Here is a 15728-nt window from a genome sequence, read left to right as displayed (position 1 = left end):
ACCTTTTTTAAAAGTTGAAAATAAACATGCACATTCATTTCTCTTTGTGCTTCTATCTTCCTTGGTAAGTTACTGGATAGTGTTTATTAAAATTCTTGGAGATACATACACAAAAACTAGTTGTTTCTTGGTGTGTGCAGAAGAAATTGTTCCCAGAACCACACTCCTCCAAATCCCCCGCCCCCATACCAAAATCCACAAATTCACGCATACTCAAGTCCAGCAGTGGCCCCTGCAGAACCTGAGCCAAGCCTCTGAATGTGCAGGTTTTATATCCCATGAATACTGTGCTTTTGATCTGTGCTCGGTTGGGTTAAAAAAAAAAAAGAAAAAAGCCCATGATAAGTGGGTTCACAGTTCAAACGTGCGTTCAAGGGTCAGCTGCACTTTCTTTTGTATTATTTTACTGCATTCGTTTTTTTTTTTTTTTGGTTAAACTGGACTCCTGTGGTCCCTAAAAGAGCTCTTGGAACAATGTTTGGTAATTTTATTTTTCAGTTTGAATGTACAGTTATTTTGTGCTCAGTTTTAATTTGCTGAACTTCTGGTTGGTTGGAGTTTCTTTTTTTCCAAGATGGAGTCTTGCTCTGTCACCCAGGCTGGAGTGCAGTGGTGCGGTCTCAGTTCACTGCAACCTCTGTCGCCTCAGTTCAAGCAATTCTCCTGCCTCAGCTTCCTGAGTAGCTGTGATTACAGTTGCCTGCTACCACGGCCGGCTAATTTTTGTGTCTGTATTTTCAGTAGAGACAGGGTTTTACCAGGTTGGCCAGTCTGGTCTTGAACTCTTGACCTAATGATCCACCCGCCTCGGGCTCCCAAAGTGCTGGGATTACAGTCGTGAGCCACCGGGCTTGGCCTGGTTGCAGTTTAAATTTAGAATTCAAGGTATTTTTCTTACTTGAGATATGTTAGTACATCAAATGCTGGTTGGGGGTTCGCTTTCTTAGAAATTTTGCTTTCTTAGCGATGAATACAGTAACGGAATTTGTGTCTTACATAGGTGACACCTGTTGAAGGGGCCAAATGTGGCGATGAATACTGGAAGAGGTAACGGAATTTGTGTCTTACTGCTGAGAAGTTAATTCTTAAACTTTGTAGGTTAGTTCTTAGCCATTCTCTAGGCCCCTATGGCTGAAGCATTCTGCTTTTCTCTAAAAATTGCTAGAAATAATGTTTACTTTTATTTAGTACTCTTTAAATAAAAAGTCACTGAAACCATACTTAGTCTGGTTTATGTTAAAAATGGAATCTTCAGCCCCCAACCTGAGAAATCTATAGGACTGCATTCAGAACTTTGGGCTTTTTTCAGTCTGACTACTTTAATTCTTGGGAACCTCCGCCTCTTGGGTTCAAGTGATTCTCCTGCCTCAGTCACCCGAGTAGCTGGGACTACAGGTGTGTTCCACCACACCTGGCTAATTTTTGTATTTTTAATAGAGACAGGGTTTTGCCATGTTGGCCAAGCTGGTCTCAACCTCCTGACCTTGCGATCTGCCCGCCTTGGCCTCCCACAGTGCTGGGATTACAGGCGTGAGCCACATGCCCGACCTTGCTTTGGGTTGTGTGCTGCAGACACAAGTGAAAATTGATATTTGTGGATAGCGGGGAAAACAAATGTTGGAAAGAAAGTAATAAAAGCCCATACTTCTCATGCTGGGCCAGTGAGTAATGAAAATGGATTGACAGGGTCTCCCTCTGTCACCCAGGCTGGAATGCAGTGGTGCGATCATAGCTCACTGCATCCCTCAACTCCTCAGCTCAAGCAATCTTCCTGCCTCAGTCTCCAGAGTAGCTGGGGACTACAGGTGTGTGCCACCATGCTAAGTTTTTTATTTTTTGTAGAGACAGGGACTCGATATCCGATCCTCTTGCCTTCCAACGTGCTGAAATTACAGGTGCAAGCTACCGAGCCCAGCCAGGAATTTTTTTTTTTAACGAAAAATAATATCTGAAGGGAGGAAAGTCATGTTCAGAAACTTTAATTGAATAATTAGGTAGGTGTTTTTACAATTTGGTTGACCAGAGGACTGGTGGCTCACTGAATGTACTGTTAGTAGTATTTGGCAGGGTATGTCAAATATATGTTCTAGGGCCCCATCACCAGAAACTGACTGGGTCCGGATGGGGTCCAAAAGTCTGCATCATCAAATAAGCACCTGGCTGACTGATGCACTGAGGTTTGGGGGTGTCACTTTAAAAGTAAAGTGTTTTGAGTAATTACAATTCCGGGCATTGAGGAAAAGGTACAGTTCAGACCACTGAAAAATGTCTTTAAGCCGCCTACTAATACTTGTTACAAATTCTCCTTTGAAATTACTTGTTTCATCTAATTATTTGAAGTTACTGAACTAATTTTAACAACATATAACCAGGCCATATGCTGGTTAAGCCTGTGAATAACTTTTTAATTGGAAAGTATTATTTTACTTTGGAAAAGTAAAATACAGTGTAAAGGTTATTTTGGCCGGTCCATGGAAACTGACAAATTTGGTCTAGTAAAATTGAGAAAGTGGGGGTAGTAGGTCTAGCTACATGCATCAGCTGTATGACCACGTCAGCCAGAGACCTCATTTCCTTTTGTAGTATGGGGCACCTTTTGTAAACTTGTCTCAAAAATCCACTGTAGTTCCAAAACATTAAGTTTGTGGCTAGGCTCATAACAGCAACACATTGTCTATAGGACTTGGACCATCTTTTAGCTACACTCTTAGTTTATCCTTTATTATCTTTGCCCTTGTTGAGTGAGGAACCTGTTGTTTTGCTTCCTGCCCTTTCTCTCCGGACCTGTTCATAAAAGAACGGGAAAGGCTTTTAAGGTCAGAACTGAGTTTAAATTGCCCAGATGAGACTTGTGTGGTGGTTGTGATGGTTAACAACTCTTGAAGGACTGGATTAGTTTAATAGTAAGCTTAATTCATGTACAGGTAACTTGTGAGTGTGCCTGCTAAATCGTCCCTAAAGATGGACGATTCTTTTTTCACAGATCTCTATTTCTGAAAGCATTCTAGTTTACTGCTAAACCCACTGGAAAAGCTGTATTTAGAAGCAAGGACTCCCTAAGCAGGAGATTCCAGAGCGAACCATCTCAAAGAAACAGACAAAACACAGATACATTGATGACTAAGTATTTATTGAGACAATACAAATTGGTGGCATACAAATTATTAAAAATAGAATGCTGAATTTTATTTATAGGTGGGCCATCAAGATACTGTTGACAGGTCAAGCCTTACTATAATGAACTGCAAAGAAATATGTACACTGTTTGAAATGAGGAACTTTATCCAGGCAAGCATGGGATGTCAGGAGTGGCCTGTCGTACTGGAGACAAGGAGTATCAAGTAATTGACATATTACTTGTCAGATTTTAGGAATACTGTTATTTAGGCATATTCAAAGAAACAACTGCCTGTTTTCATAGGGATACGTACATAATGAAAACATTTAATATCCATACCTCCCTCAAAAAGCCCTTTATTCCCAAGTAGCAACTAGTGTAAATTAGTTTTCAATTCCTTTCTACCCTTCCTTTGCTAGAATGCATAACTAAAACACTCAAGTCACTGAAGGGAACAAATCCTTTTACTGTCACTTGAAACTAAAAACACTGACTCATTTTGTAATTTGGGTGAAGTAGCTCCCAAATATAATGCATTTTTTTCTATCCTATATGCTTGGGTAAAATCGGAAGGTGAGTGCTCAGGCAAAAATAACTCCTGAACCAGTGGGAGCAAAGTTCAGTTGGGCAATACTCTTTATGATACAAGTGAAGGCGTATTAGTTCGAAAAGTGCTGGCTGTATTTCTGTAGTCACAGAGTAGTCTCAAGGTAAGGCTTACCCAGCTCTTGGCTCCCACATGAGTGTTACTCAGTACGCCAGATTTTTCTCAAGGTGCATTAGCCACTCAGGATAATTTTACTGGTGGGAACAGATTTTCTAGACATCCAAATTAACTGCCAATTCTGGTTTATCTTAGGGACATGCTCATTGAAATGGTATTCTCACTCAGCTTGAATACTAAATTTTGTTCCCTTATTACCTTGTTAAAGTGATGAATATGTTTGTACAATGAAGACAACTTTCTTTTGCCTTTTTAGGCTACAGTTTCAGCATGGGAATTATACTTTGACACAGAAAATGAGGTCTATAAGTGAAATATAATACAGTGTTCTGGAAAGCAGGAGACTACCTTACAACCCCAAGAGAAAAATATGTGGCACTAAGGCCTGGTTCCTTCTTCCCTCATTGTTTTGTCACTTTTTCCCAAACTTTGGGAATCAAAATCTCTGCACAAAAGCTGAATTCATAAATTGAAACAGACTCTTGGGTTCTATTATAAAGGCAAATAATATTTCTATGTATTTTGTAGGGTTATATAGTATAATAACTCGAATCCATGGTTGGATCTGACTGAACCTACAGATACTAATCTGAATGACTCATATATAGAAAATGTGCAATATTCTAAATATAAAAAGTTTAACTGGACTAGTTTGTTTTTGTTTTATAGTATAAATGAAAATGACCTAGATGGTAAACTATTCAATTATCTGAGCAGAAATTATGAAAGAAAGATGTACTCCAGACCTATATGACTGAGGGACATTTCAACTTGAATTCCCCAGTGGCAAAAGTGTTGTATAAACTAATGCTAGTGTATACCCTACTAAAGTGTCAAGTTATGTAACATCTCCTAATTTTAAAAATGAAAGATTTTTCTTCTTTTTTTCACTGTGAAGGGCAGTAACACTAACTCTTCCCCATGGGTGCAAGTGAATGATTTATTTAGTACATTGACATACTTAACTATTAGTGTTTCTGGGAAGTTGGATTTGATATAAACTTATTCTGAAAAACATGGTTTATGAAATTTTATAATAAAATTATTAATAGACTGTTTCTATAATCAAATGTATCTGTTGTCACAGTTTTAAATGTAAAAGAAAAACCTTTGAAAATTAATATAGTGATAATAGACATGTACTGTGTTTGCTATTAATTTTAAGACCAAGAATACTGCCTAGATTGATCCCTTAAGTAATCAATTTTTGAACTGTGCAATGCAGTTTAGTGTGTCTTTGGAAAATGATGTCAGAGCTGGAGAAAATACCTAAAAATGAAAACTTAAACCATAAATAGTACAAGTATATCTCAGCAAGCTAAATGGGACATCTAGGAAAAGCACACACAGAATAAAACCCCATAATTTTGCTTCAACAGAAGAATAAAGCAAAATGGCAATATACACAGTATCACTTTGCTTAACATTTCCCCCCAAACTTTAGCAGACCCAAAATGAGCTTAAAGAACCTAGAATAACGTCTGGGAATGATAGTCTCCCTTGCTTTAGAGAGAATAGTCCATAATGGGAAAATTGCTAATATTTTGCAAGCTATTAAGAGTATTTAGAGTTAATCATGAAATACTAAGATTTTTTTTAACTCCTTGATGTTTCAAGTCATGGAACTATATAAAATATAAGGAAAGTAGTATGAATAAGCTGTATATAAACAGAATTTACACTCATTGAGAACACTGAGAAGCACTAATACTTTCTTCATGCTGCACACATACTGGGAATACTTTTACAGTAAATATGCAACTGTTTGATGGAGGTAATTTCTCCCCACATATTTATAGTCTGATTCAGGGCACTGAAAACACTTGCACATAAAATTGTAAGTTCAATTTACACTGAAAACTTACTCCCCCATCATTAAAAGTAATCACTAACTTACCTTTAAAAAATACCAATTAACGTAAGCAATGTGACTTAATACTTTTTCATCATCATGAGAAACTTGCCCCTAAATACATGTTCAAGCATTAAGAATAGTTGTAAAGTTTCATCATTACCAGAGGGAACTGCAGTATGGATTGGAAAACTTCAGGTAAGGGAACTGCTAGGCCTGCCTCACTTGTCCCTTTCTCTCGCAGCCAACTCACCAGATCTCCTGGGATGGGAGACAGTGGATTATCCAATTTGTGTTCTCATTCCCTCCCCTAAACACCAAAGACAATTTCCCCAGAAAGTAAACTAAAAGATGAGTTACACAGGTGTTTACAAAACACAACTGGACATTTTCCATTATTTTGGGATAAACCAAAATTTAAAGTTTCATTTGGAGATTTCAAAGCTGAAAATGCTTTCAGCAAATTCTTAGATCTTAAGAAAGTGCCTTAGATCTTAAGAAAGTACATACTGTCCATTGTTTATAAAATCATTTGCCTTTTTGATCTAAACATTTTAATACTTGAATTTAATAGGTTTTTTCTTCTGGAAAAGTTCTTTGGCATTCAAGTAAAATCAATACTTTCAGAGTAGTCACCTGCATCACACTGGAGTGACTGCTTTAATTTCTAAATCATCAATTAGTGTATAACCCAGGGATACTGATGGCCTTGATACATAATTTAGTCTTGTCATTATAGTGTGTGGAAATCAGGGCTTTAGGGGGCATCATCTGACTCCATTTCTTTTTACCACAATGGTTCCTGCTACAATGTCATAAGCTGTTCGATTATGCTGAAAAAACAGCAGTGTGATGAAAGCAGGGAAAAAAGAAGCAATCGAAAAATTCTTGATCAAAGCTCGTATAGTGGACCTAAAATGTTAAAACAAAAATATCAGGTAAGTTACACATCAAACCACATACAGATTAATGGTATCCCATCAAGTTCAAAACAGACATTTAAAACACAATCATACTTCTCTACAAAAGTCTACAGGGAAAAAGACATTCAAAGTATAGTTGAGAGAATTTTTATCTTTGATATATTTTCAAGTAGCAATGTATCATAATCAAACCACCTGGGCTATTTCTAAAGACTTCAACAACATAAAAGACCTTAGAACTTGAACATAAAAAGCAATAATAAACATGTCTCAGAATATTGAACTAAGGGTTTACAGAGCTTTCTAGTATTTTCTCAGAAGAAATGAACATGAATTCTGAGTATTTTCTGAGTATTCTTACGGTAGTCCCATTTGCCTACCTTATAGAAAGAACTTGCATTTTAAAGTACTGTGTGTTCTTTAATCAGCATTTTCCTTTGTGGGATCCAGTGATTAAGCAAAGCTTTTAAAAGCTTTCAGCAATCACTCAGAATGGACCATTATCCTACTTATGTTAGATTTCTGCCTTTTAGTGCACTGAAGGGCTGCAGAAAAGTACAGTGGCTAGGAGTGTGGGTTCTGAATCCAGACTAAATTCAGATCCATCTTCTACCAATTACTAGTTGTATTCTACATCTCCACATCTGCAAAAAGGGAACAACAGTATCTATCTTGAGGTTGTTAGCATTAAATTAGTTAATACACACGCAGTGTTACTAACAGTGCAGGTATGTAAAAAGTACTCAATAAACACTAGCCATTACTGACTCTTATTAAAAGAAGTAGGTTTATGACTACCAAATTTTAAGAAAAATTTGAAGATGGCAAAACCAAAGTTTCTATAGTCACTTGTTTGTATTTCTTGATGTAACAATCCAGCTCTGAATCATTCTGGCAAAAATTGCAGCCAATATCTTGTTTGGCTCAACTGACTACCAGCCACTCACCTCCACAATTTCCATTATCACTGGTTATACCTTCCCCCAGCGCTAGATGCCAACAGTTAACCTTGAGTACTGCAGTATTACAAGCTCTCACCTAACAGCAGGAGAAAGATGCACGAATGCATAGCTGTCAAAACTCTTAGTGCCTATTCAAGATGGAATAATGACAGGTATGGCCAAATGGAGACTCAAGGCAGATTAGTACCGGACCTAATGTCCACAGATCCAGAGAATAATAAAGCTGGCCATGGAGCACTAATACAGCATCAACACCCAAATCATCCTCTCGTATTGTGACTTATAATTCATAAAATGATCATCTTGAGGCCGGGCACAGTGACTCATGCCTGTAATCCCAGCACTTTGGGAGGCCGAGGCAGGCGGATCATGAGGCCAGGAGATGGAGACCATCTGGGCTAAGACGGTGAAACCCTGTCTCTACTAAAAATACAAAAAATTAGCCAGGCGTGGTAGCAGGTGCCTGTAGTCCCAGCTACTCAGGAGGCTGAGGCAGGAGAATCGCTTGAACCCGGGAGGCGGAGCTTGCAGTGAGCCGAGATTGTGCCACTGCACTCCACCCTGGGCAACAGAGCAAGACTCTGTCTCAAAAAAAAAAAAAAAAAAAAAAAAAAAAAAAAAAAAAAAAAAAAAAGATCATTTTGAAAATATATACTGTAAAAGAGTGTAAAAGAGGTCTACAATCATGTAACACAGCTGAAATAAATATTCAAACTTTGTTTTAAACTTAATACAAGCTTATCTATATGCTATGAAGAAAAAAACCCAATATTCTAAAACACATTATTTTCATAAGTATGTAGTAGATTAAGCTAAGAAAAGGACTTACGTTGTAATGCTCACATTTGAGGAAGGAATCACTAAAACCCGACTTGGTGCAATAAGCACTGATGTATCACATGTCACAACTCGAAGCCCCAGTAGGAACTTCCCTGGGGTAGCTCCACCTGCTCCCCAAATGCAAATTATCTAAGGAAAGAAGGATGATTTTAAAATAACTTACTGGCTCAACCATACCAATTTTAAAGATAAACTTTTCCTACCATATTATTTCATGTTCTAATTTTTCAAGTTGAAAGAATTACACAGAATACTCAAAAGTTAACCATTTAACTTAATGCATTTCTGTAGGTCTCTAACATGTCCAATACCACGAGATGTCTGTCTCCTGTAATATTTCTCTACGACTACTATACTTTGTAGCAAGTTGTTTCTGCGGAAAACTACATTGGAAGTTCCACAACCAATTTACATTTTTGGACCACAATCTATGAGTGAAATTTTATTTGAATTTCTAAGACTGAGAAATATTACAAAGAAATTGTAAAATGTCTCTTTTCCAAAAGTTTTAACGTAATGATTAGTTAAAATTTGGAAAACAGAAAAGTAAACATACGGAAAAGACATGAATGATTATAAATTTCTATTACTTTTTTGTCTTGGGCTGATAATCTAAAATTAGACTGTTGGCTGGGTGCGGCGGCTCATGCCTGTAATCGTAGCACTTTGGGAGGCCAAGGTGGGCGGATCACTGAGGCCAGGAGTTTGAGACCAGCCTGGCTTACATGGCAAAACCCTGTCTCTACTAAAAATACAAAAATTAGCCGGGTGTGGTGGTATGCACCTGTAGTCCCACCTACTCAGGAGGCTGAGACAGGAGAATCACTTGAACTCAGGAGGCAGAGGTTGCAGTGAGCGAAGATCACACCACTGCACTCCAGCCTGGGCAACAGAGCAAGACCTGTCTCAAAAAAATTAAATGTAAAAACATAAAATTAGATTGTTAAATATTAATTCTTGCTGAAGTCAGTAGCTTACCTCATAGAAACAAACTAATAATCTGTATATAAGAGCCACAACCATCATTTTCTGCAAGTCTTCCATTGATGTGTCTTCATCTATTTCTTCTATTATATAATGCATAGCAAACTTAGAGATATCCCTACACAAAATAATAGTTTGGGGTTATAAAGAATTAGTTACCAGAATAGTAGCACTGATTTTTTTTCATTAGTGTAAGTCATACATTTTAATTGAAATTCCAAACTGATCTTTAGATTCCCAACCATCTAGTATCATAAAGTATTCATTAGTTTATTCAATAAATAAGCAGCATTATCATGAGCAGACACTGTACTAGCCCGTGGGAAATAAGGGTGAATGAATTCACATGGTCCCTGCTTTCATGGAGGGTCTAACCTAGCAAAGAAAACAGAACAATAAATAAGCAGCAATAATAAAGTGGGATGAGTACTGTGATGGAGAACCTAGAATACTATGGAAACACACACCAGGTACACTTAACCTTGTGAAGGTTTCCCAGAAAAGACAGACGAGGACCTGAAGGATGAAGAGGAGTTAGACTAAGAGGGAATAATGTTCCAGAAAGAGGGAACAGCAGGAGAGAAAGTCTTGGAGAAAGATAGTATGTGATAGAAGCTGTAAGCAGTTTGGTGTGGCTCATATACTAAATGTGAGAGGTGGCAGTGATTAAGAAATAAAGGCAGGGTGTGGTGGTATGCACCTGTAGTCCCACCTACTCAGGAGGCTGAGACAGCCTCCTGAGTATAAACCACATGATGAAATTCAGACTTTATCCTGCTGGTAAAGAGAAACCACTGAAGGGTCTGAGCATGGTGGCTCACGCATGTAATCCCAGCACTTTCGGAGGCTGAGGTGGGAGGATTGCCTGAGTCCAGGATTTTGAAAACAACCTGGGCAACATAGACCCCATCTCTAAAAAACCAAAAATAATAAAAATTTTAAAAAGAGAAACTACTGAAGGGTTTTAAGGTAGGAAAGGAGCAGAACCAGGATCTATGATCACTTTGGTTTTATACCAGAGACTGGATTGAGATAAAACAGGAGACTGAGTTACCACTAGAAGGCTTCTGCTATAATCCAAGCAAGAGATGACACTAATTGGAGGGAGAAGCAATGATGATTAAAAAATGGGCCAGGTGCAGTGGCTCATGCTTGTAATCTCAGCACTTTGGGAAGCTGAGGCTGGAGATTATTTGAGCACAGGAGTTTGAGACCAGCCTGGGCAACATAGGGAGACCCCGTCTCTACAAAAAAAAAAAAAAAAAAAAAATTGTTTTAATTAGCTAGGCATAGTGGAGCATACCTGTGGTCCCAGCCCCTTGAGAGGCTGAGGTGGGAGTATAGCTTGGGCACAGGAGATCAAGGCTGCAGTGAGCCGTGATTGTACTACTGCACTCCAGCCTGGGTGACAGAGCAAGACCCTGTCTCAAAAAAAGAAAAATGATCTGGCAGTGAAGAGGTCTGGGGTTGAAAGCTATTCAGGAAATTGAACATAAAGGAGTTGGTATTTCACTGGATGTGTAGTGGGGTGAGAGAGGGAGGGACAGGGAGAAATCACAGTAACAGGTTTCTGGCAAGGACCCTGTAATTTGACTGCACAGGTTTGTATCTTGACTCTGTCATTTACTACCTTTGTAACATTTTAAGTTCTGTGCTCAACTTTTCACAAACCCAAATTTCCAACTCTATAAAATGGTGGTATTAATCTCTACACCTCATCTTGGTATTAAGATTAAATAAGAATCCATATAAAGAAGTGAGCAAGCTCAATATATGGCATATAGAAAGTACTCAGGAAGTGATAACTGCTATTATGATTATTGTTAATCTGGAAGGATTACTCAAATGTCTCAATTTGAAGTTCACTTGGGACTTGCCCCACAGTATAAGCAATCCCATTTGGAAATGCCACCTAGTTGATTATTAATTCACCTACCAAAAGCTCTTTATACCTTTGTCTTTAGAGACTCTACAAGATAGTAAGAAGGAACAGGATAGTGAGAGGTAAATTAGTTCCTGGCCTAAAAGAATAGGTGAATAAAATCAAAGCAGGTTTGGAGGCTCTTTTTACCTATTTTTGATAGGTGAGATTCCCATACATCTTATAGAATTCAGTAAGTTATTTTTTTCCTTTGTAAATATTTCTTAAAATCAACAAGAAAACAATAAATGTGACAAAGCTCTTATAAAGAAATCATGACACTGACAAGCCCATTATCCATATAATCACATGTAGACAGACAGAATGTAACAAAACAAGATCTTTGAAGAGTAGAAATTAAAACCTTTCTGCAAATGTCCTCAACTTACTTTATCCCACTGAGGTGCATAATGCTTAAGACAATGGTTGCTTTTATAAAGAAGAGAATAAAGAAATCCACCATCTCTGCCATAAATCTGTGGGCCAAGGATGGAATAACATATTCTCTGCCTGTAAATTAAAAAAAAAAAAAAGTTAGGAAAAATGAATCATTTCACACAAGCCTTGGAACACAAGCCATGTAATGAATTGGTAAAGAAAGTCAAGGTACAACTTAAAAAACAATATTTATAACCTTGCAGCAACTATTGATATTGATTCCACCAAGAACCCATGTTACTAAAACAGAGTAACAGTACTCCACTATTTACTGAACTTAAAAGTTTGCTTTCATCACTTTAACGTTTAAAAATTGATTTCACACGGCCAGGCACAGTGACTCACATCTGTAAACTCAGCACTTCGGAAGGCCGAGGCGGGCGGATTGCTTGAGGCCAGGAGTTCCAGACCAGTCTGGCCCTTGCCAACATGGCGAAACCCCGTCTCAACAAAAAATACAAAAATTAGCCGGGCGTGGTGGCGCATGCCTATAGTCCCAGCTACTAGGGAAGCTGAGGTGGCAGGATGGCCTGACCCTGGGAGTCAGAGGTTGCAGTGAGCCAAGATCGCGCCACTGCACTATCCAGGTTGGGCGATAGAAGCAGACCTTGTACCCCGCCCAATTTCCCCCCAAAAAACTGATTTCACAGATAAATTCGATTAGGGTATCCAATATATTTCACTAGAATTCTAACGAGGAGAATCCAGGCGATCACATCTAAGTGACAACAAAATTAAACATTTTTTAGTGCAAATCAAGGTTAAATATTGGCAATTAGTACAATGTAAATCCCTGTAACGCCCCCCTCATTTTTTTTTAGTTTTGCTTTCTTTAAAATAATCCCAATGAGTATCTGTCTGTCATCCTAAATTCTGACTGGCATCAGAGGCATCTATTAGTTCTTGTCCCATCTATCTGTGGCTAAATAAACGAAAAGTCTTAACTAATGGATTAAATAGTAAACTAAGAAGTGTACCTAATTCAAAATATTCTAGTTCACACACAGAAGCAAAAACAATTCCACAATATACAAGATCAATAAGCCCGGGCTTCCTAACTCCACTTGTATCCATGTCAATCTCCTTTTATATCCGGTCAGTTCCACTGTCCTAAGTTGCCAATGTCTGAAGAATTTCCAGCATCACCAGTCGAGCCCCTCCAAAACTGGGTTTGCCATTTGCGAATTTAACTTTGGACCTCACTCTGCAGAGCATGAAAACCAAAGGAAGAGGATGGTTTGAAGAGCAATTTCTTTTCACGAAGAAACAACTAGTCCCATGAGTAAAGGAATCAATTCGGAGTGCCAGGTCTAAAGGACAATGAAACCCGTATTGCCTCCTTGTACATTTTGGGAATTTAGGGCCTGGACAAACGATAGCTAGTGCACGGGCAGGATGATCAATTAGAGTAGCAGCAGCAGTTAAGGTCTAAAAAGCGTGCCAGCTCCACCCCACAGGTCCCCGAAGACACTTCTACTCTGCCCCGCCTCCACCTCGCGCTTCTCACCTGCCTGTCGCCCGGTCTCGCTCGGGCTTCGCGAAGGGGCTGCGGATCCTACCCTCGTCACTGGAGTGGCCCGGACCGACGCCTGCACGTGAGGAGCCCGGGGTCCCAGGCCCGCGACTGGAGCAGGGGTGCTGATGCCGGCAGCTGTCCGCGGGTCAGGCCCCACGGCCCCGGGACTCAGGAAGTAGAAGGGGTTGTAATAGCCCAGCTGCGGGGGCGGCAGCGCCGCGGCCTGGGGAACAGGAGCGCCGCCCGAAGGGAAGCTCTGCGGGGACGGCTGGGGGCTGCAGTAGGCGGGGAAGGCGGCCAGGCCGCTGTGCCAGGTGAGGTAGCCGCAGTAGGACTGCCACAGCCACTCGTGCACTTGCCGGGAGTACTCGCGGGCGCTCAGCCGCGCCGGTCTCTCCCGCGGCGCCGCGGCTTCGGGCGCCTCGCAGTCCGCCTGCTCCTGCAGCCCCGGACCGGAGCCGGAGGCCGCCTCCCCGCGCTTCCTGAGCTCGCGCGGCGAATCCAATTCGTCGGTGGCGGCGGCGGCCGCGAGGCCCGGGGCTATGGGCCGACCCGGGGCCTGGGGTTCGGCTTGGGGGTCGTCGCGGGGGCATGGGACGGCGGTGGTAGCAGGGCCTCTCAGGGAAGGGACGAGCTCGTGGTCCCCTCCGCCATCGTCCTGCCCGGGAGGGCGGCCTCGGGCTTCCTCGTGCCCCTCGGCCATAGTCACCTCAGCAGCACCCTCCGGGGTACCTGTCACTGCTCCGTTTCCCTGCCCCAATAGCCCCTCCTCCTGTCGCCACCGCAGCAGCCGCAGGCGTCAACAATCCCCCGCCGGAAGCGGAAGCCCCGCCCCTCAGGAGCGTCGTCCGCCGCCGGGCGGAGCTGGGAAGGGAGGGCGGGGAGGTGCGTCTGCAGTCCCAGGTTCGGGCCCTAGTAGTCGCTGGCTTGTCGGTAACTGGGACGAGACCGTCGCCTCCTCCCTTTTACGGCTTTAAGTCTGTGGCCCGAGGCCTCTCTGTATGTTCACGTGGGGTTGGGCCTAGTTGTCCTGGGAGAAACTGCAGATGAATGAGGAGCATTTCCGAGACAGGTCCCAGGGCCAGCGCAGCCTTTTCTGTTGCAGAACCGCGACTGTTGTTTTGTGCTCCATTCCAGTTAACCATTAGTACTCGAGAAGGTGGTACAGAACGCATCTATCCCCTTAGAAGATAAGAAATTAAAAACCAAACTAAACTGGAACCTATATTAATATATTGGTACCACTGAGACGTAGGAAAATATATTAAAATATAAGTAGTGAGGTGCTATGTATAATTAAGAGGAAGGGGAAATTATGCACAGGCTAGACTACTAACAAAAGGCTCCAAAGCCTGGGATATACTGAGGACCTTTCCATAACAGAAAATGAAAAGGCACCTAAATTTGAGACTAGATTTGAGGAAAGGCACAGTTCGCTGGAGTAGAAAGTGTGTGTCTACCGCAGTGGAAAGTAAGTTTTCGGAAATGCAGACTAGCTCCAGGGTGAGGACAAAATTCAGCTTTTAAATCAGTATAATCCCTCTTCTTTTACATTTGAAAATCTCTGCAGCGATATGTCATTGTATCCCCAGCACCATACAAAGGACACAGAAGGGCCAAATACTGTGGGAATATTTATTAATGATATTAATGATGATGCTGTCCGGGCCAAGGGAAAACTTCGCCCTCCGAAGGTTCTCTGAAAGTCACTGACAGGAGGCAGTTAATAGGAGAGAAGACATAGACATTGATTTGATCATCGTTTTATGTGACACGGTAGCCTTCAGAATGAAGACCCAAAGATAACAAGGGAGATTGTGTATTTGTATGCTCAGGTTCAACAAAGCATGGACAGCCGTATAGCAAAATGATTGGACAAAAAACACTCTAACGCCAACAGGCAGGAAGCCCAGCAAGGCCTGTCTAGATTCTCCTTGGGCTCTCTGCAGCATTCCTTCCTTCTGGGTATGGAACAGGACCCTCTGGAATGGGGGCTGTGGCCTACAACAGTTAAACAAGGTAGATCAGATAATTTCTTTCTTTTATTTTCCTTCTTTTTTTTTTTTTTTTTTTTGACAGAGTTTCGCTTTTGTGGCCCAGGCTGGAGTGCGATGGTGTGATCTCAGCTCACTGCAACCTCCCACTCCTGCGTTCAAGTGATTCTCCTATCAGCCTCCCGAAGTAGCTGGAATTACAGTTGCCCACCACCACACCCAGCTAATTTTTTTTTGTATTTTTAGTTGAGACGGGGTTTCACCATCTTGGCTAGGCTGGTCTTGAACTCCTGACCTCAGGTGATCCACCTGCCTCGGCCTCCCAAAATGCTGGGTTACAGATGTGAGTCACTGCCCTCGGCCAGATAATTTCTTTATGTACAATTTTTGCACAGAAAAGGGTGCGGGGAGGTTAAAGTAATATTTTTAGGTTTGTGGCTGGCTTTAGGAAACGGT

At 41.1% G+C, this 15728-nt stretch overlaps 1 protein-coding gene across 1 annotated transcript; it reads right to left on the bottom strand.

The window, feature by feature from the left end:
• Positions 1-3111: 3111 nt before the first annotated feature.
• FAM8A1 (family with sequence similarity 8 member A1) lies at positions 3112-14091 on the bottom strand. Its single transcript, XM_050788039.1, has 5 exons — positions 13270-14091; positions 11714-11834; positions 9398-9521; positions 8409-8548; positions 3112-6606 (listed from the first exon to the last, which is right to left on the bottom strand). Exons 1-5 carry the CDS (start codon positions 13979-13981, stop codon positions 6462-6464), a joined length of 1242 nt encoding a protein of 413 aa, XP_050643996.1. The 5' UTR covers positions 13982-14091; the 3' UTR covers positions 3112-6461.
• Between the last annotated feature and the right edge of the window lie 1637 nt (positions 14092-15728).

The sequence above is a fragment of the Macaca thibetana genome, chromosome 4 (assembly GCF_024542745.1).
Source record: "Macaca thibetana thibetana isolate TM-01 chromosome 4, ASM2454274v1, whole genome shotgun sequence".
Lineage (NCBI taxonomy): Eukaryota > Metazoa > Chordata > Mammalia > Primates > Cercopithecidae > Macaca > Macaca thibetana.
This window is presented reverse-complemented; position numbering and strand designations above follow the sequence as displayed.